General features: G+C 45.1%; 2 protein-coding genes across 4 annotated transcripts in view; one reads left to right on the top strand and one right to left on the bottom strand.

Annotated features, from left to right (window-relative positions):
* The window catches only part of CCNE1 (cyclin E1), a 60,751-nt gene extending 51,532 nt beyond the window's left edge, over positions 1-9,219 (bottom strand). Inside the window, exons 1-4 of the mRNA XM_078670305.1 lie at positions 8,417-9,219; positions 7,589-7,671; positions 7,318-7,390; positions 4,625-4,690 (exon numbers count right to left, since the gene is read on the bottom strand). Of these exons, the coding sequence (XP_078526431.1) occupies positions 4,625-4,690; positions 7,318-7,390; positions 7,589-7,602 (153 nt within the window). The 5' untranslated portion in view covers positions 7,603-7,671; positions 8,417-9,219. The remainder of the gene's footprint in view (positions 1-4,624; positions 4,691-7,317; positions 7,391-7,588; positions 7,672-8,416) is intronic.
* The window catches only part of LOC144799112 (uncharacterized protein F13E9.13, mitochondrial-like), a 142,767-nt gene continuing 128,549 nt past the window's right edge, over positions 7,809-22,026 (top strand). Inside the window, exons 1-3 of one of the 3 annotated variants that reach the window (XM_078670308.1) lie at positions 7,809-7,817; positions 9,732-9,818; positions 9,902-9,984. In XM_078670308.1, the coding sequence (XP_078526434.1) occupies positions 9,746-9,818; positions 9,902-9,984 (156 nt within the window). In that variant the 5' untranslated portion in view covers positions 7,809-7,817; positions 9,732-9,745. Of the gene's footprint in view, positions 7,818-9,267; positions 9,343-9,664; positions 9,819-9,901; positions 9,985-22,026 lie in introns of those variants that run through there. The other 2 variants (XM_078670307.1, XM_078670306.1) reach the window with 2 other exon arrangements.

The following is a 22,026-nucleotide window of genomic DNA, read 5'->3' as shown; positions in this document are numbered from 1 at the left end:
AGAGGAATGTTCTAGATCCTAGATGACAATTCTCATTTTTAACCCCTTCAATGCTGATGACGAGCTCAGCTCGTCATCAGCTACGACGCTCGTATGCTGATGACTAGCTGAGCTCGTCATGTAACGCGGTTTTTTGAAATTTCCAGCATACAGCGGGAAAATGCACCGCATCGATGCGGTTAAGTGTTTAGGTTATGTCACGTGAATGACAGGCTTTAAAAACATTTGGGATAAACAACTTGTTTTTTGCTAACATACATTTTGTTCTGAAACACACCCTCCTTAAACGAGAGAGGGTTTTTTTGTAGTACAAGAAGGAGCCCTCTAGTCCTTACGAAATACAATCAAAATAAAAGAGTGCACTTTCCTTGCGAGAGGAGCAAGTGGGAAAAATCACAGTAAATTCTTTAGAAAGCCCACTCACCAACCAGTTGGTGACATGCTTCATCATCGGGTCCCACCAGGAAGGTTTAATTCACCCTCAGTTCCCGGACGGTTACAAGGCCCAGGGGTTAGTCTGAGGCACTGGCTCGGGGATCCGTTTCTGCTGTCATGACAGGTTTTTCCAGGCAGTGGAGCAAGCAATCTTGGTGAGCTGATGGATCCACAACCCTAATGTTGGTGCCATGAACCTCTTAAATTCCAAGCGAACCAGAGAGGGAAGCACCCTTCCTTCTTTCTACAATATACTATTCTGCTGCGGTTAGCTATGCATATTCCCCGAATACAGATCCCCAGAGTGGTGATGGAATATATGTCGCAGGTTTTCTGCCCCGCGCTTTCTTACATAAGAGACTGGCGGTGCATGATATTACGCTGGTTTGATCGCCAATACTTCTCACCTACGGTTGGGAAGAAGGCAGGTGTAGCAATAATTGTGGTGACACTTTGCAGGTAGAGTTCCCCACGCACAAGCAGAAATTCCCAGCTGCCTTTTATCCCTTCGTATAGCAATGGGGTCCTACACATTGACTCTCGCCACTAGCTACACCCCCAATGACGGTCAGGAACACTTCCATCTTAGAAGCTGCGAGTCAGGTAATGGCAAGCATAGATGCAGACATTCTCCTCTGAGATCTTAATTTAGTAATGGATACCGCCCTGGACCTGTCTGAACAGAGGGTGGGACAAACTGGTACATTTTCACCGCAGGGTGACTCAACTTTCTGAATATGAACCCAGACATTTGGAGCAAGCGCAATCAGAAAAAAAAACTTTCTGCAGCCTACCAATCCTATGTACGGATAGATTTTTTCACGGCAACCCACGGATTAGTGGCCTCTATCAAGGATGCCGGCATGGGAGTAGTTTCACCATCAGATCTCTCACCCATATATACATATTATACTCTATGTGCCTAATCTCCCCCAACAGGGTTGGACATGGTACCTGAATCTCAAACTTCTTAAACATGCAACAGTAGTAAAGGAAATTACAGCAATTGTGGCCTTTCTGGAGACAAGTGATATCCAGTGGTGCTTCTGTGGGGCGCGCTAAAAGCAGTGCTGCAAGGTCATTTCATTGCAACCGCAGCTTATTTTAACCGTGAGAAGCAGGATAAACTGGCTACTTGAGAAATGCTAGTTATTATTAATTAAATGTATAATGCGCACAGCTACCCTAGACAGGGTTTCCCGGCGCAGGCATGTCCACTGCTGCAGACTGAGTAAATGACAAACTAATTACTGAGAGAAAAACCAGGTCTTAAGTTCTCGCCGAAACTTAAGATAGAGAGATTCCGGTTTAATGGAACTGGGGAGGGAATTCCATAGTCTGGGACCAAGAAATGAAAAGGTTGCGACCACCCATTCTAGTAAATCTACAACTGGGTGTTACATAATTACCTTGAGTTGATGAGCGTAAGGACCGGGAAGGGACATAAGGATGGATGAGCTCCTGAAGATAGAGTGGAGTGCTCCCTTGTTTGATTGTAAAGACAAAACAAAGGGTCTTAAATTTGTTGCGGCTGTCAATGCGGAGCCAATGCAGGTCCCGAAGGAAGTGAGAGATGGATGTTTTCCTTGGGATGCGACATAGGAGGCGGGCTGCAGAATTCTGGACCACCTGGAGCTTCTTCAGTACCTCCTGACTTCCACCCACATAAAGAACGTTTCCGTAGTCCATGCGAGAGGTGGCAAGTGCCTGGACTAGAGTTATTTTAGTGGAGTCTGAAAGCATCCAGATGATTTTCAGCAACCACCTTAAGATGGTAAAACAGATGGCAGCCACGATAACCACCTGTTGCCGCATTGAGAGATTGTTATCAATAATAAACCAAAGATTACGAACTTTGGTAGCGGGTTGAGGAAGAGGACCCCATTTACTGGGGCCAAGTTGGGGGACCCCAGAGATGCTTGTGTTTGCCTAAAATAACAACCTCGGCCTTGTCTCAGTTTAGTTTCAACAGATTAGAACACATCCACTCAGACACCCGCTGTAAACCAAGCTGAAGGGAAGATATAGAACCGGCCTTAGTGGAGGACAGGGAGAAGATAATTTGAGTGTCATCAGCTTACGATTAAAGGGATAGACCCGAGTCCTTCAAAATAGACGCCAGGGGTCTCACATAGATGTTAAAGAGCACAGGGCTCAAAGTGGAACCCTGGGGAACTCTGTATGCAGATGACCGGATGGTATAAGCGGATTTGGAAGAAAAGACCTGGAATGTGCGGTCACTGAGAAAGGAGGCCAACCAAGTTAGGGCGGGGCCCTCAACTCCTGCCGACTGGAGGGACTTTAAAAAGGAAGGTATGTGACAGTGTCAAATGCGGCGCTCAAATCAAGTAGAATGAGCGCCGTAGTCTCCCCTCGATCCAGGCAGGAGCGCAGATTCTCAGTGACCCCCAGCAAAGTGGACTCTGTAGAGAAATGAGTTCTAAAGCCTGATTGGGAAGGGTGTTGAAAGCTGGCAGCTAACAGGCTTTCCAAAACTTTGCAAAGCACCAGCAACAGAGATTGGATGGAAATTTGACGTAATCGTGGGTCAGCTCCGGGCTTTTTTAGCAAAGGAACAACCATTCCACGCTTCCAATCCAGAGGGGCGCATGATTGTCGTAAGGAGGCGTTTAGAAGTGCTTTAAGAACTCCAAGGGCATCTGGTGAAAGCTGTTGCAGGATGTTAACAGGTAGAAGGTCTAAAGGAGAGCCAGACTTTACCCTAGCTAGACAGTCAGAAAAAGTTCTATCATCGAAAGGGGACCATGTGGAGATCTTGGCTGCCGAGGAATGATGCCTCCCACAGGTCATGTCAGACAGGAGACTCTCCAAAATCACAGGAATGGAGGATTTTAATGAGCTATATATCGTCTCAACTTTGGTAATGAAATAATTTGATATTATTGCATTGTTAGAAGAGCTACATAAACAAAATGGGCACCCATCGGACAAGTTGTCAACTCACCGCCGCGAGAAAGGAGCTTAAAGCCATCTACATAGATAGGAAAGAATGTGCCCTCCTATGGACCAAACAAATACTACATAGAAGGGGAGAAAACAGGGTGCTTATTAGCTCAAAGACTTAGTGCACAGGCCAGCAGACAGAGTGAGACACATTGAGGGAATATCGGGGCGACAGGCTAGCCCAGGACAAACATTGTACAAGCATTTTGCAGATTTTATGCAGACCTGTACTATGCTGAAATCTTACCAGTGGATCTCACTACATACACATAAGAGCCCCCACTAGAACAACTGGACCTGCAACATAGTCTTGGTCTAGAGCAGTGATACGGCCCAGGTGCTGCATTCGGTACTCTTGACCTTTACATGCGGCCCCATGATAAACAGCCACACTGGGCTGCTTTTCACTGAACTCCGCACTAACATTTAAAAAACGGTACATATACAAGTAAGCCTTTATTTAAGCTAGGAATGGATAAGCACCAAATCAACCCGCAGCACATGTAACAGCCAACTTTGTTATTTCATCTCAATATAAAATGTCTAACTCAGACTTCCCCCTCCAAAATAACTAGCACTGCAGGATTTCATAGCTATCCTACTAAACAGAGGACACTTTCAGTCATGTCTAGGCTCCCATTACTGGCCCATACAACTACAAACTAAATGGTGGTTGGTAAGCAGTACTACCTGATTAGAGTTGGGTTGAATTGCATTTACCTGGAGGTTCAACCATTTGTCTGTATGTTTTTGATAAAACTGGTGGGTTGTCTTGGTTCTTAAAGCTGGATATGATTCAGTCCAACTGCAGGTTTGGGAAATCTTGAAAACTAATGACCAAGTTAAGTCTGCAAAGACTCATTTCCACTCAGGTCAGAAATTAAATCAAGATTTGCTCTTGATATACAAGAGTATAAATTAATCTGCTCCGCCTAGCAGATTCATTAAGGTCTCTAGAGGACAAAAAGGGCTTTGTAGCAAAAGACTGCTGCACCTAGAAGAACAAAAGTTTAAATCCCCCCTTTCACAACACTAAATAGTCCCTGGAGGAGTAAATACACTACCTCGCAGCTAAGCACCCCCGCCCTACTCCTGAAGTGTGCACCAAAACTGAAAGTACACATCACTCATGGCACAATACTACATGAAGCATCCATTATCTTTGGGCAAGAATTTACCAACTACACCTCTTCAGTAAGTGTAGAGAACAAAGAAAAGAATATACCTGTTCATACTGCTTCTTCCTGGACATCTCTATTTGAGCCACCTCTTCATCTGGGTCCTGCAAGTGCTAATTGGGAGAAAACAATAATTAGAAAAACAGTGGTGCATGCCGAGATGGCCAGGCACTGCCAGCAGCAGGTGCTACTTTTGCGCAGATGAAAAAGGCAAGGAAAATATAATTGGCTAGCTGTAAAGCACAAGTTGTTCAAAGAATATGGACTTGCAGAGCAAATTCGTGGATACAAGATAGTTGGTTGCAGTACAAATTTAACTGGGGTATATAGAACATGACATATCCCAAGAAGGAACACCAGAGCAGCTGTAACCAAAAGGACATCCAGGAATGGTAATTTCAAATTTGCCTAATAGTACTGCCAAACACTGGCTGCAGGGAACAGATGGTTTAGAGCAGAGTGAGTTTAAGCAGGTAGCATGACAGCAGTTGCAGTGCAGAACAAAGTTAGCATTGGGTTGGGGAAAAGAGGCACTTCACATAGCCACAAAAGGCCTCCATGTGAAGCGATCTATGCAGAGGGTCCGAAAAAAGGCCTGGCACATAGTGCCAAAAATGCACTAGGTCCCTATGAGGGCGCAGATACCCTAGAGCAGTGTTTCTTAACCCCTTCGGGGCTGATGACGAGCTCAGCTCGCCATGGGCGTAACCTGCCCTACGCTGATGACGAGCTGAGCTCGTCGTGTAACGCGGGTTTTTTAAAAAATGCAGCGCGCAGCGGGAAAACCGCTAGCCGCATGCGGTTAAACTGTGGTCCGCGGACCCCCAGGAGTCCTTGACATTCCCATGGGGTCCGCAGGCAGCAGTTTTAAAAAGCACTGCAAAGTTTCTTGTATAATTAGCAGTTTTCAAGCAACAATAAACGTATCAAGATCACACCAGTGATTAATGTACCTTCTGGAGAGAGGAGAGTTTTGTCCAGTGGCAGCTTTAACTTATCTAATTTAGCACATAGGGTTAATGTGTACTGCAAAGAACATGTACCATGCATTTAAAAAAATATGGTATTTTATGTGCATAGGTCAGTGGGTTACTGCTTTTGTCAGTAACTTATTTTTCCTCCCAGATTAATTTACCATGATGCATAGTATGGTCTTAATTTACTATTCATTATCAGCTAAAAAAAATGTAAGGTAATGATAAATGTGTTTGGAGACTGCACCTTTGTTTCCCAAAAACTTTTGGGGAGAGCCTTTCAAAGCCCCCTTGGTAGTGGCCAGGCTCACTCACTGCACTTGGTATGCACTGTATGGGCACTTGTCTGAAAACATTATCTAGGGCTGATTTTGGTTTTCAGTCTGGCCCTGGCAAAGGGCAGGAGCCTCGTACTGCAAAATAAAACCAGCCATTTAAAAGTTAAGTCACTGGGATGCAGCAACAATCTTCCGATTAAATTTTGTTTTTTTTTAAGTTTCAATATAAAATATTAAGAGGGATATTTACAACAGAAGTGGAGAAGCGTGTCATTAGCCTCCTTGGCTTAACGACACGCTCCGCCACTACTGAAACACAGGGCTGCACCATATTTACAAGAATATGGTGCAGCCCTGCGTTTGCGCTACACTTAATAGGATTTGCCAATGTAGGCACCCTTGCACCATAGTGCAAGGATGTCTGCGTGCACGGGAAGATTGTTTATGTACAGGAAGGTCCTCCTTCCTGCACATAAACCGTCTTGAAATGCTGTTTTGTCACTTTATGTGTTCTGCGTAATGCAGCACACGTGAAGTTACAAATTTTAATTTTTTTAAAGATTGTGTATGTGCAGGAAGGGTCACCTTCCTGAACATAAACAATTCATGGCGTTTTGCTTTTTCATGTGTACTGCATAAGGCAGCACACATGGAAAAAGTAAAATCGAAGAGAAATAAAGCATTTCTCCTCGTTTTGCCAAGTTAAGAACAAGTGTATCCTGGTTTTAATTTTGGCGCAGCCTCCTATTTACGTTGCACTTGTAAATAGGAGGCAGCGTCAAAATCAATGGGTGTTGCAGTGGAACGCCCACCGCAACAGCCAATGCCCACCTCTTTCACTTAAGTATTGCATGAAAGGGGGGCTTTATTTGCAAGGCAATGTTAAGCCACGGTAAGTGGCTCAACGCTGCCTTGTAAATAAGGTGAAGCCCCTATCGCCACAGGAACATCGCAAAAAGTGACGTTCCCATGGGGATAAAATATACCCCTAAAATCCCTGGTAATTAGAGTTTCTTTTGTGTGCACGTGTGTTTTGTTTGAATTACTGTTTTTTGTTTGAAGTGTAATCCTACAAATTGTTTGGGGGTCCCCGGCTTCCAGTGGTGACTCAGTGGGGGTCCACAGGAGTCAAGAAAGTTTGAGAACCACTGCCCTAGAGCAAAGTGCTTCCACCATCATCAGCTGAGAAAAGCGGTGCAGAGTAGAGGAAATTGAAACAATTGGCACCCAAGAGGGCTCATAGTTGGGAACAGGTAAAAGGACAGACTCGGCGGGCCTCATGAGGGCTTGGCACAGAGGACTCAGACTACATGGGCCAGGAGCGAATCTGTCAAGTTGGACTCAGTCTTTGGGCCGATGGTCGCAATGGATTGGCTTGTAGCACCCAGAGGATGCAGGGAACACTCAGCAGGGTGATCCAAGAAGGGGGTAGAGCTATGCCATGCTCTTAACACTGCAGAGAAGTGAGGGCATTATAGCATAACTCACGATTGCCACATCTGCCTTCCTCTTTCTGGATCGAAAGCTGCAGTCTGTTTTCATGTTGCCCCCTTCCGGAGACCTGTGGCACAAAAAAAAGTTTTAAATAATCAACACTGTATAACTAGATTTCTTCTAGGCACTCCAGAAAGGTACTATAGAGGGCGCATGGTCGAGGTTACACTGACAGGCAGGGAAATGTGGTCTTTCTGTATGCCATCATGCTGTGGGACGGCAGCTGGTACAGTTGGCATTAAGATACTGGAAAAGGTTCCCTTACCTGCCATTGGGCATTCTCGGTCAGAGGCTGGTTCAGAATGTGGCGGCAGGTCGTATATGGAGGTCCACGGAGAGAACGACAACCTTGAGAGGATACAAAAATATATATATTATCTTGTCGGAAGTGGGTGGTTCTGAGCCGCCATCTATCTTTCCGCGTCCCGGGAAAATCCGTAGCCCCAGCAGGGTGGAGGGGCTTAGCTACCATGGCTCCTGCACCCCTACACACGGTGACCGCAGGACCCGGAAGGTCTATGGAGGGCGCGCTCTGTGGGGCTTCAGTAATGAAGGAAAGGCGAGAGCTCCCGCCAGCTCCGAAGATGGCGCGGAGGGGGAGGGAGCTGGGAAGGCGCGCTTTCTGCTGAGACCGGCTATAGCGCCCGGCAAAAGGGAACACCCAATTCTACACTACAGCACTTGTTAGGGGGCAGAAGACACTAACAGGCCAACCAAGAAAACTTGGTACGAACCGTCCCCACCACTCGCAGCAAAAGTGTTCGACAAAAATTGGGGTACTCCAAGAAAGGGGGAGGGGGGCACGGTAACAAACACATTACACTAAATATACGTCACCAAAATCCGTACACACACCTATGCTGATATGAAAGGATTTGGGAGGTAATTCAACTCTATGAGGAGGTGTGCAAAACGGCCAGTATCGTATTAGGGTTTCACTTTATTTTATTCTTGGGGGGCGAGCTGATCTAGAACATTCTAAGACCTATTTGATAGGATAATTAACACTACAATGCCCACCGACTGGAGCTCTTAGGACAGTATCTGTAATATTGAATGTCCTTCCACTGAATGTGGTTGGGGAAAGACTTACCTGTAGTGCAGTTAGTTGTTCGTCCTCTTTAAGTTGGGGTTTCTGTCTGCCCGACACCCCCGCCCAACCACTGGTGCTGGAGATCCGGTATCGTGGCAGACAGGGCTGGAAACTTCTACCGTCTCCCAGTCTGGAGGGCAAAATGGACTATAGTTCCCTGTGGTGGGGCGGCGTGGCTTAGTCTAGAGTTGGCCGGGTGATAGCCTCGGTAGGTGTTTGCTCCAACCGGGCCTGGTGAGCTGCTACTCCACGGTACTTTTGCTGGAGGCGAGAGAAAGTCCCGTTTCTTTTTCTTAAGAGGGTGGAATGTGCCTTCCAGACCAGTTACAGTGGCTGCAAAAGTGTCCTGGTTTGTACAGGGCTAGGATGCTTTGTTGGGGTTTACTTCTCTTACTGTATAATGAGGGAGAGAATCCTGTACAATGCCGTGTCTTCCGCACAGTGTAGTTTGCAGGTGGATACGGTGTCCTGTGGGAATGATTCTGTTGCTTACGGCGGGGGAAGGGTGCCCTTGTTGGTGGTGTTTCTCCGGCTTGTCTCGGAGCTCCTGCAGGACACCCTCGCTGGTCGCAGGGTAGGGCTGGACTGAAGCGGCGGGCGCGCCACCTCCTGTCTTTATAGCGCGTCGGGCGGGGGCCGCGTCCAGCGGGGCTCGCCGGTCCGGGGAGCCGCCCGCCCTGCACCCCCGGGAGCCCCGAGACTGGGGGCACCCTATCCGAGGGTACGACGGCCCCCCGGGCCCGTTTTCAGTCCGGTTAACCGAACAGCGAAGGACTTCCGGGAGCAGAGGAGGGAGGAGAATCGTCCCGGAGGGGGCGTGTCCGCGAGACGGGAGGAGGGGCCAGAGGACGTGGGCGTGTTTTCAGGGGCAGGTTCGAAGGGGGCTGGTTCTCCGTGGCGCGGTCTGCCCTCCTTCTGCGTGTAAAGTAAACAAGCAGAGGGAGAATATGGGATGATTCAGTCCTCTGAACCCTGATTTATTTTATTTATTTATTTTTTAAATTAATTAATTAATTAATTTAATTATTTATTGCGTTTTTATATAGCGCGGACTTTACCCGAAGGTGTCAGAGCGCAATGTGTGATGGTGGATGATTGGGAGCATGGGTGTGAGATGTAGAGTTTAGGTTACATCACTTTTCTGCACTGTGCAGTTTTTAAGAGATTGTAATTTAAATATACACTTAAATTTCCGAAGGAGGTAATGATTGACCAGGCTGTCTGTGAAAACCCGAGCTGCCCAAAGGACAAAGTCCACGCTCCCATTAACAGTTAATGCTATTTCTTTCCCATCTTTCTTTCCCTCTCGGTCTAGGAGTTTTTGCAGCCATGAATTTCTTCCAGCTCTTCGGAAAGGCTAAGCCTGCTGTCATTGGCATGGTGCACGCGCAGGCACTACCAGGTAAGGGTTCTTCCTAATACAAACTAATAGATCTCAGTAGCACCTTTTACCTTGTTAATCATTTTGAAATGTATGGCTTGCAGGGTCACCTGGCAGTCGTTTGCCCATGTCCCGTATTGTGGAAAACGCTTGTGAGGAAGCTGAAATTTATAAGAATGCTGGAGTTGTAAGTACCACTGCAAACAATTTTTTTAGTGCCCTAATGGCCAGCCATTTGATATACGTTTTTTTCGTATGTTCGTTGCATGAATACATATCTAAGTCCATTGCTGCGGAATTCTAAACTTTGGCAAGCTGTTTTCCTTTCATTGCATTTGAGAACTTAAACCTGGTCACCAGTTCGCATTTGCCCAGTGTCTTTGGAAGTTGCCCATCAGTTACTCTTCACATTTATTGGAGTCAGTTTGTATGATTCTGAGGTGGGTGTTGTGGAGCAGATGTGCATGCTTAATGGCCACAAACCTATACGACTCGACTGTAAAGCTTTTGTGGAAGAGATTTAAAAAAAAGTTATGCTCTAGATGCTGCTTCTATTTTCTGTGCACTTTTCTTCTTCTCTAATGCACATTTTTCACTCGTCATGCGATTATAAAGGAGGCTGCTCAAGTATGAGCTTCTGGAAAGTGAGCCTCCCCTTGATTTCCTAAGGACAATGGAAGGATTATTCTTTTTTGATGTGCTGGTCAGTTTCTTCAGTTGAATTCCAAAAAGTGGATGTTGCTCCTCAGACATCTTCATCTTCTGTACCTCATTGTAGTTGTCTGCTGAAGTAAAACTCAAACAGTTCCTGCCTCTGTGTTTTAATTTTTTGATCCCTTTTTCTCGGTGCCTGGGGTTGTTCTTGCTCTGGCTGCATTTTTCTATCTTTAGTGGGAAATTTTCCTCATCACGATTCTAGAGTAACCACTATTTAAGATTTTTAGTCATTCATTTCAAAGAATGCGGTCAATCACAAATGTAATATTGTTTTGCCCTTCTGGAGAGTCAGATTTTCAAAAGCTCTTGTTTAGCTTACCTCTTCATCGTTCTCCTGCTGTCTTTTTCAACTGTGCCTTAAGGACCAACTTCTAGTCTGTCCTCTTAGTTTAGACTTTTGTGTATTTTTAGATGAGGTCTGGAAAAAACTATCCTGTTTTTTACCATTGAAGAAGCTAGATAAACCTCAGGTTAAGCTGATTACCGTTTACTTGACTTCCCTAACTTTGAAAATAAGAAATGGGAAAAATACATCATTGAGTCTTATCTGAAAAGTGTTAGTGTATTGACCGCTGTTAAGAATACAATTAATGTACATTTGCTTCTCACTATTTAGAGCAGCCTTGCAGGGTCTTCTCCAGCCTGGCTACCCATTAAAGACTACGCCACGCAGAGAGTTTATTATTACACGTCTTTATTCGTCTGCGTGTAACTGCAAACTCAATATTCTAAACCAGCCTTCTTTACTTTCTGCACTAGCATTTACGTCACAGTTCTACAGAGTCCATCAGGAGTCAAAAGAGTTCCACCATTTCTAACTCGCAAGACATTACATCTCCCCTCTGTTAAATAAAAAAATGCTTTTTTAAACAAAATATTTGGATAGATGACTAGACATATACAATTAAATCTCTTCAATTAATCCTTTTGGCGCTTTAACTGTTCAACCAGATCTTGTTCTTGGAGACTAGGAACTGTCATCACCAGTGTCCAGGATTTGCGTCAACGGTGTAGAGGCAACAGCAGCCACTGATGTTGCAGACCCAGTCTCTCCTTCAGTTAGATTTGATGAACAATAAGTACCTAAAACGAGAAGGGTGTCCGGTAATAGACTTCTGAGGGTGCTGGGCAGTCACTATGTATCCCTTGGTAGACACCACTTAAAATGGTTCTGCATCAAATGGAGAATCCGATTTTCTTTGCATATGTTTTCATCTTCTGTTTGTTCAACAAGTCATTCTCCTGAGTTGCTTTCCCATCTATCTTTCTCTGATTGTTCCATTAACGTAACGTGGTGTTCATTGCTCTCCTGAACATCAATGTTACAGGACTTCCACCTGTGGTCGAGTGTGGTGTTGATCGATAAGCTCCCAAGGTAGAATTCAACACAGTTTTCAAATCGAGCTTCTCAAGAGTAGGACACTGCACTGCTTTCTTTAGTGTACTCATAAAACGCTCAACAAGTCTGATGGCCTGTGTAGGAAGGTGGATATCTGACTATATGGTTACCCCCACTTTTTGCCTCGTGTTTTGCTGGTTCTCGACTTAGTTGGCCTGGGACCCTGCTATTCAGGGCCCCAGTCTATCTGCTTTCTCTATGAAATGGACTCCATGTACTTTAGGTACATACCAGATTGGTTACTGGGTCACCCTTGTGAGCCCCTGTATAGTGTACCATAGGTACCCAGGGTATAGGTGCACACTAGGCCTACCAGGGGTTGCAGCATGTATTGTGCCACACCTGGTTTGCCTTCTAAACTGACACCACAGGTCCGTTCACATAGCCTGGGTAAGGTGGTGTAATCACCCCTTACGTAGATATAGTATACCTATATCTATATATACATATAGACACATATACACCTATAAATCACTCCTATGGCAGGCCTTGACAGTCCTGGAGGCAGAGTCCTTGGTATTATGTGGGAGGGTGCCCTAGCATGAGCTGAGCCCCTCTGCACCTTCCGGAACCATCTTCTTATAGCTGTTCTATGATATAGCCATACCATATACTCTTAAGTGCATTATAATCCTCGCGTTTAATGCTAACTTTGGTTTGGCTTTATCAAAACATGTCATGTAAGGTGTCAAACACTTTGGAATACTACCCCCCCCCCTTGCCTGTCATGGCGGCGGGGGTAGCATTCCACCCTTCTAGAGGGAGAAGACATGTAGTTACTGGTTTACCCTGTTAAAGTTAAACAGAGCCTCAGCATCACAAAATGGATGCTGCTGCCACAGACACGAGTCTGACCTCCTGTTTCTGGATGAAACTCCAGCAGGGGAGGCCTGGACAATAGGTTTCCTGTCCAAGGAGGTGCTGGCACCACCCCAGACAGGCTTTTGTGTATTGGGGCAGGGAGGGCTGCATTCAGTGAATGCTTTCTAGACACTGCCTGGGGCACACTAGGTGCTCAATGCATTTCCCAGTTCAAACCGGTTGCTGGGGCACTCTTCCCCAGCTCTGGTACGAAACTGGACAAAGGGAAAGGGGTGTAACCACCCCCTTCTCAGGTCCACCCATAGGAGGGACCTTATGGGTAGTCCAGCCCCTAAACTTAGTATAAGTATAGGAACCCAGTCACTAGGACTTTAGATTACCCTGGACGAAACTTTGAAACATATATCCTGGACCTTCGACTTCCATTTCGACTGGAAGATGAAGACATCTCCCTTGTTGTCAAGGAGTGACCACCCTGTTTAAACAGGCACCAACAGCAACTTTGCCTGTCTGCATTTTCGAGGCTCCCGCCGGATCCCGAAGAATCTGCGACACAGGACACGGATTTCCAGACATCTCTGACCCGACCTTCGCTCACAGCAAAGCTGACACCCGTGGCGGACACGAGAGACGTGGGACCGGAACTTCTGGGCATCCTGCAGTTTGCAAGCTGCACTCACGACACGCAGTAACTCAAAGTCGTGCATTGGGGTGCTTGAAGCCCCGGACCCGAGCGCCATTTGCACCGAAGCTCAGAGGCCCCCACTCCATGAGTGACCCGTGGGCCCCGCTTTTGAATTTCAGCTCGACGTGCCTTCGTGGTTCCTTGTCCGTTGGCTAGATAGCCCCCCGAAGACTTTCTTGTGAATCTAACTTGCTTTTCTGGTTGCTCCAGGCTTGCTTCAACTTCCCTACAAAGGAGAAGTTCCTCAGATCTTGCTGGTCTGCACTGAAGCCAATCTCAACATCCTGCGTGGGTTGCGTTTGCCAAGGCTTGTTGGGTCCAGTCCGGATACCGACACTGCAGTCAACTAGATCCTTCGTGGGACAGCTCGAATCCAGCTCCTGGTCGTTGTCGACACCTCCTGGTTCTCGTGGCTGAAGAGACAAACTTCACATCTTCACCTGAAATCACCCGACATCTGGTGGCATCTTTCTATCGCCACCCTGATCACTGGCAAGTGATCCAGACTCTGTTGCTTCTGCGTTCAGGTTCTACAGATCTTCGGTCCACTCTTGGATACACCCGGACACTTTTCCTCTGTTCGCCTGCAGCACTTCTTTGCAGCTCTCCATTGAAAACGACAACGAAACTCGACACGAAAAGACACCTATGCACCCGGCTTCCCTGGGTGAGGTAACATGAGTACTCCGGTGCTCCCGTGGGTCTTGACTCTCGAAGTGTCCTAGTTTAAAAGGGTTCCATCGTAGTCCATCCGGAGTGTCCTTAAATTGTAAATTTGTAACTTGTTTTTTTCCCATAGAAAGTCAAAGGTAACCCGCAGCTGTGTTTAGACACTGCACGCGTCTCCCTTGGGCCACCTACTTCCTAACCTTTGGTTGTTTAGAGTAGCCCCAGCGATTTCACAGGCCCCAGGCCTGCTGTCTAATTCTCTTGTGGTTCTTATACCACTATTTTAGCATATGGTTTGTGAGACCCCTAGGGCATAACGTATACTGTGCAACTTATCGAATGCTAATTGTGTAACTTGTATTGTACTTTTACCTCTGACCTCATAAAGAGTGCAGAGGGGTTGTGTTTAGAATAAATACATATATATTTGATATATACCTTGTGTGGTGTCCTTTCATTTGTACTCAAGGGATTATGATTGGTAAAACAACTTGCTTAAGACGCTCTCACAAGTCTTAGCCTGATGACTGCTGGTCCATGCTACCACTAGGATAGCTTTCTATAAGGTTGACTTTACAACCACCATCAATAAGGGTTGATTAAACTGGTGCAAGGTGCCCTCTAGAACTAGTGGACATCATATGCCAGGCTAACTTCTCACAGCCTGCGGCCACAAAGGTGTGCACTTCTGATGCTTTATATTCATATGCTCCAAGAAATCTTTAACCTCTGTCTGTTGAAGGGGGAGATATTATAAGACTTCACTACTGCTGGAACACCCCATGTTGCAAAGATGCCATCTAGTCTTTCAGTGACTCGTTCTTGAGTAGTAGATACAATATCTTAAATTAATGGAAATCATGAGTATTCATCCATCATCACCAGCAGGTGATGTCCATTGTTGAGTGGACAGAAAAAGTCAATGACAATTTCCTCCCATGCATGCTTTGGGAGATCTGACATGTTCAAGGTGTGGTGAGTAGTTTTTGTAGAAAGACAGTTGCATAGATGAAAGACCTTTAATTCCTTTTCAAACTTGTCATCAAGATAAGGAAACCAGACATGTTCTCAGAGAGCTTGTTTTGTGGCAACGATTACATGTTGTCCTTCATGGGTCATTTGAATTATTTTCTGTCTAAGTCTCTCCGTAATCACAATTCTCGACCCTCGCAGTATAACTCCTTCCTGAGTTATGGACAGTTCATCCATGACATTTTTATATTTTTGAGATTCACCATCACTGGTGAGTGGTTGAGTGTGTTGGTTCCAGGACTGATGTGTAATTATATCCTTCCACTTTAACACATCACTATCATGGCTTGTGGCAGTGATAATCTGGGCCAACGAAATGGCAGCTGCTTTGTTTAACTTTTTTTCAATGAAGTTAATATAGGCATCAGCCATCTTGGATGCAGTACCATAACATTGTTGTATAGCCACTCTGGAAAAGTAGTCAGCAGGGTTCTTATCTTTACCTGGACGATGCACAATGGTATAATTATACTCTTGTAACCGTAGTCATTATCGTTCAATGCGAGAAAGCATTTTGGCCCGTGGCTTGCCAAATCTAGTCAGTAAAGCTTGATAATCAGTTACCAGCATAAAAGGTTTTCCATACAGAAATACATGGAAATATTCACAAGCCCATACCACGGTTAAGCTTTCTTTTTTAAGTTTTGAGTAAGCACGTTTTGTTTGGGCCAAACTTCTACTTGCATATGCCACAATATGCCTTCTGGCATTCAGGTTTCCGCTGTGCTGTGCAAGTATAGCGCTTAACCCAACGTGGTTTGTGTTGACAACAACTTCTGTATGAAGCTTCGGATTGAAGTATGCTATTTCAGTAGCATTCTCAAAAGCTTGTTTAATTCTTTTAAAGCTTCTCTCACAGTCATGTGACCAATGAAATGAAACATTATTTTTTGTCAAGTCTCTCAAGAGAGCACTTACAGAGGCAAAGTCTTGTATGTATCTGAAACAGTAGCTGCCCATGCAAAGAAATGAATGCACCATAGAAACATCTTGTTTGGGATCAGCGTTTTTACTTTATCAGGATGTGGTATCATACACCCATCAGAAAAATATGGGCAAAGAATTTTAGCTCACACTTGTCTGCATTCAGTCAAACCGGCGTCAGCAAGTACACAACATACCTGTGTAAGAGCTTTATCGTGTTGTTTTGTGTAGCTCGGATAACCAATATGTCATTACTGTGATTGAACTCATTCATGACAGGCTGTATGATATGCGAATGAAGTGTTGAAACAGTTCTGCAGCAGACGACACACCAAAACGTAGTCTTTTGTATTGAAACAGACTAACATGTGTAGAAAAGGTTGTAATGTACATGCAATCTTCTTTAAGTTCTAACAAATGATAACCTTTATTTGAAACAAGAGTGAGAGAAGACCTTTGTACCATTTACTTGAGTTATCATGTCAGCAATGTGAGGACCTGGATTGCCTTGTTTGCCTGATGCATGGCAATGCATATGCGTACGCCTCCTTCACTGTCTTTTTTTAGGCACTTCTACCATGGTAGAAACCAATGACGCTGGACCACTTGAACGCTCAATAATACCATGGTTAAGTAAGACTTCAAGGTGTTTTCTAACAGCTTCTTACACATGAAAAGGAATTTGTCTATCTCTCTGAGCAACAGGACGGATGTCCTCATTAATATGTAGGTTTACGTTCATCGTCTTAATATTTTGCAAACCATGAAATAACGTAGGGAACTGACTGGTGAGCATTCATGTTGTAATTCACGGAAATCAGTCACATATGAGCGGCTGTGTTGAAACTGAGTAGACAAGCACTTGACACTGTGCCTTGAAGCACGTGGATGGGTTCTTGTTCCTTTGTTTTCTTGGGTTTTATTGTCACTGCAAATTAACCTTGCCTTTTTAAGGTTGTCGATGCAGTACATGTATACACTTTGGTATTCAATGGCGTAAGTTGCTGCAATCAAAATAGTTCATTGTATTTCTCCTCAAGCATAATGTTTATCGATGCACTACTGTTGATAGTGAAAGGTATCGAAAAACTATTTACTTTCAGTGTACTTTTCGGAACAGTGTTTTTGAATGACTTTGGTGCTTTGACATGTCGACCTTTCTTTGACTGACATTTTTCTTCACAAGCAAACAAACCAACATGCATCGACATGGCAAATCATTTACATCACTTCCACTTGATACTGATACAGAAGAACTGTTTGACAATGATTTAGATGACGATCAACTTCTTTCAGTGTCTATTTGTCTTAACTGATGTCACCACTTGGCCTTGTGGGTGTGTGTTGAATGTTGCTTCTGGAACATTCTGGTGGCCATTTTATCTTCGTGCTGTGATGCACGTACTTTTTCCTTCACTTTTCAAACTTTCACCAAATGGTTCTTTTTCCCCCCCAGCCTTTACATATCTGTCCAAGAGCGGGACATTTACATTTGTGTGGAATGGAAAATCCACAACTAAAACACAACTTCTTTTAATGTGTAGACATTTCTCTGTGTTCTGTAGTCTTTTGTTTTGGCTTACTTTTCACATTCATGATGGATTCATTCTGGGCACCTTCGGCCTCCATGTCAGCAGCTTGTCTATCAGCACGCTGTTCAGCTCTGGCAGCCGTTAACACTTACTCCAGACTAAGAATTTCTCTCAGAATTCAACGTCTAAGTGAATCTGACAAACATCTGTAATAACTCTCAGATGCAAAGCTTCTTCATCATTAAATTAATTGAACTTACAATGTCCGATGGTTGTGTTGAGTTTGTCCACAAATTCATCAATGGTTTCACCAAATTTCTGACATTCTTGGTTGAAGATGTATAGTTCGTAATCAACATTTGACATTGGATCAAACTTGAAATTCAGCACTTCTTTAATCTGATGATATGTACTTCTTCATCAGTTTGCGTCTTTTTTTATTACCTCATTTACACCATCACCAGCAAGATTTTTGAAATACTTGGTAAGCTTTTTTGTTATCAGACTCGTCAAATGCATCAATGAAATCATCAAATGTCTCTATCCTAGTAGTCCATCTAGCACCAATGTTTTACTTTTTGAAGATATTGAGCAGTGGTTTCAGGATAGCAGCAGCGTTGTAGCCATTTCTAGGAGTGGTTGACATTGAGGGTGGAGCTCTCGCCGGCTTCATTGGCTGTGCATCTTGATCCTTTTTGTGTGAGCCATCTCTAAGGCCTTGGGACGTATTGGCCTCTGGATCATCCATGATGATTTTTAGAAAAGCTGCCTCAGTCTTTGCCCCCATTGGAAAAGCAGTGTTTCACTATCCCAAAGATATCTGCTACTGCTCTGATTGTCGCCTACTGCTATTTTCCTGTCCTGACCTCCTTCACGGCCCTTCATTTGGCTTGACAAGACTCACCAGCTTCGTAAGCACAACCCCTGTGCTCTGCCTGTGTTGCAGAGCCTGGCACTGAGGTCATTCTGACTTACTTTACTCAGATTCTGGTGAGTAAAGAAGTGTTTTTTTCTGCGGCGCGCTTTTGCACACTCATTGTTTTCACCTCTTTCTAATTGTAATGTTATCCTGAAATTGGTGATTGTCAATAGCTGCTCTTTGAAAATCTGTTGGTATCTGCCTTCAGCAGTAACTCTCCAGATTACATATGACTATATATTGCATAGCAGCGCGGTACCTTTTCTGTATGGTCTAACCAGGTAGTTCTCGTTCACCGATATGTAGATTTCTTTGCAATGCTTTTGTTGTTTTCAACTTCTTTACAGCATCAGTTCTGTACTTTGACTGCAACACATGTGGCATGCACAAGCAGTTTGCTTAGATCACAGCCATGCTTCCACCCATCATTATTGCCATCTCTCTCTCTGATTTTACAGAAATTCATATATATATTCAGTTGTTTCTTCCTTCATATGAGGATGCAGTTACACCCATAACAGAGAGTAAGAACTCCTAAAACCACTCCACTGTTCAGACCCAATTTGGGTAAGTTATCAACTGTAATGGACTTTTAATTTATGTTGCACGTGTCTTGTGGTGTTTTTTATGTGTACAAGTGACATACTTTGGCACAAAGCATGCAATTGATGTAAACAAATAAACATGTGTTTGGTGTAACAAAATAAGCACATGTTTCATGATTTGCAAATCAGAATCAACATTGTAAATAATGATTTGGAAATACTGAATTATATTTTTACTGTTGTACTATGTGTCTTTGAACTACAGGTCATCGCTAAATAAATCACAAATCAATACCGAAACCAAGGTATGTGTGATTGGGAGAAAATCAATGAACCCATATATTAAAATTCCAATCACTAAGTAGAGATTAGGTTGATATTGTTCCTGATGAATAGCTACTAGATCATTGTTATAGTTCAAGTTCAAGAATTTATATAGCGCACTACTCACCCAGAGGGTCTCAAGGCGCTTGGGGATGGGGTTCATTATTTATTGAATAGCCAGGTTTTAAGTTCTTTTCTGAAGGAGATGTGGTTCTGTGTAAGGCGAAGGTGGGTGGGGAGTGAGTTCCAGGTCTTGGCTGCCAGGTAGGAGAAGGATCTACCTCCCATGGTGGATCTTTGGATGCGCGGAATTGCGGCGAGGCCTTGATTGGAGGATCTTAATTGGCGGGTCGGTGAGTAGGAGGATAGTCGAGTGTTGAGGCATTTGGGCCCTAGCTTGTAGAGGGCCTTGTGTGCGTGGGTGAGGAGACGGAATGTTATTCTCTTGTTGACGGGGAGCCAGTGGAGGTCTTTCAGGTGGCCGGTAATGTGATTTTGGCGAGGGATGTCCAAGATGAGTCTTGCTGATGCGTTTTGGATACGTTGGAGTTTTTTCAGTAATTTGGCTGTGATTCCGACGTAGAGGGTGTTTCCGTAGTCCAGTCGACTCGTGACTAGTGCGTGGGTGACGGTTTTTCTTGTCTCGGAGGGGATCCAACGGAAGATTTTTTTGAGCAAACGAAGTACGTTGAAGCAGGAGGATGAGACGGCGTTGACTTGTCTGGTCATCGAGAGTGAGGAATCTAGGATGAAGCCCAGGTTGCGTGCGTGATCTGTGGGTTTGGGTGCTGTGCCCAGAGCCGAAGGCCACCATGAGTCGTCCCATGCAGAGGGGGAAGATCCTAGGATGAGCACCTCCGTTTTGTCTGAGTTAAGTTTTAGGCGGCTGTATTTCATCCAGTCGGCTACTTCTTTCATACCTTCGTGAAGATTGGTTTTGGCGGAGTTAGGGTCTTTGGTGAGGGAAAGGATCAGTTGGGTGTCGTCAGCGTAGGAGATGATGTTAAGGTTGTGTTGACGCGCGATGGATGCGAGTGGGCTCATGTAAACGATGAAGAGGGTGGGACTGAGTGATGATCCTTGTGGTACACCGCAAATGACTTCGGTAGCCTCTGATTTGAATGGGGGAAGTCGTACTTTCTGGGTTCTTCCGGCGAGGAACGAGACGATCCAGTCCAACGCTCTTCCTTGGATTCCGATGTTGTTGAGGCGTTGTATGAGGGTGTTATGACAGACTGTGTCGAAGGCGGCGGAGAGGTCGAGTAGAATGAGGGCCACTGTTTCTCCGTTGTCCAGTAGTGTTCGGATGTCGTCTGTGGCTGCGATGAGGGCGGTTACGGTGCTGTGTTTGGCTCGGAAGCCGTTCTGTGAGGGATCGAGGGAGTTATTGGCTTCGAGGAAGGCGGCGAGTTGGCTATTGACGGCTTTTTCGATGACTTTTGCCGGGAAAGGGAGGAGGGATATTGGGCGGTAGTTTTTGAGTTCAGAGGGGTCTGCTGTGGGTTTCTTCAGGAGGGCGCTGACTTCGGCATGTTTCCAGCTTTCTGGGAAGGTAGCAGAGTTGAAGGAACAGTTGATAACATCACGGAGGTGGGGTGCGATGATGGAGTCTGCTTTGTTGAAGATGTGATGGGGACATGGGTCGGTTGGCGAGCCAGAGTGGATGGAATTCATTAGGCGGATGGTATCTTCGGTGGTCATTGGGTTCCATGCGTTGAGAATGTTAGAGGGCGGTATAGGTTCTGAGGGGGGTGGAGAGGATTGTTTGTTAGTGTTGTTTTCGAAGCTGTTATGTATGTCGGCAATTTTGTTGTAGAAGAAGGAGGATAATGAATCGCAGAGGGCTTGGGAGGGAGTGATGTCGTTTGAGGCTGCGGTGGGGTTGGTAAATTCTTTGACGATATTGAATAGTTCCTTGCTGTTATGGGCATTGTTGTCGAGTCGATTCTTGAAAGCTGATTTCTTGGTGGATCGAATCAGCTGGTGGTATCTTCGGTGGTCATTGGGTTCCATGCGTTGAGAATGTTAGAGGGCGGTATAGGTTCTGAGGGGGGTGGAGAGGATTGTTTGTTAGTGTTGTTTTCGAAGCTGTTATGTATGTCGGCAATTTTGTTGTAGAAGAAGGAGGATAATGAATCGCAGAGGGCTTGGGAGGGAGTGATGTCGTTTGAGGCTGCGGTGGGGTTGGTAAATTCTTTGACGATATTGAATAGTTCCTTGCTGTTATGGGCATTGTTGTCGAGTCGATTCTTGAAAGCTGATTTCTTGGTGGATCGAATCAGCTGGTGGTGTATGCGGGTGGCTGCCTTGAGGGTGGACATGTTGTCGGTGGTTGGGTTTTTCTCCATGTTTTCTCGAGAGTACGGCAAAGTTTCTTGGATTTTTTGAGGTCATCGTTGAACCAGGGGGCCTTTTTGCTGTCTTGTTTGGTGTGATGGTTTTTCAAGGGTGCTAATTCGTCCGCGCTGTGAGTGATCCATTGTTTGAATTTGATGGCAGTTTGGTTAGGGTCCGATGAGAGGGCGGGTGGGTTTTGGTTGAGCGATGTGAGGAGTTGGTCGGTGGTGATTTTGTTCCATTTTCTTCGGGGAAAAGGTTGTGGGGGGTTGTGGGTCGAGGTGGTTTTGTAGCTGAAATGAACACAACTGTGGTCTGTCCAAT

Source organism: Lissotriton helveticus, chromosome 12, assembly GCF_964261635.1.
Source record: "Lissotriton helveticus chromosome 12, aLisHel1.1, whole genome shotgun sequence".
Lineage (NCBI taxonomy): Eukaryota > Metazoa > Chordata > Amphibia > Caudata > Salamandridae > Lissotriton > Lissotriton helveticus.
The sequence above is the reverse complement of the archived record's forward strand: the minus strand, read 5'-3'. Positions and strand labels throughout refer to the sequence as shown.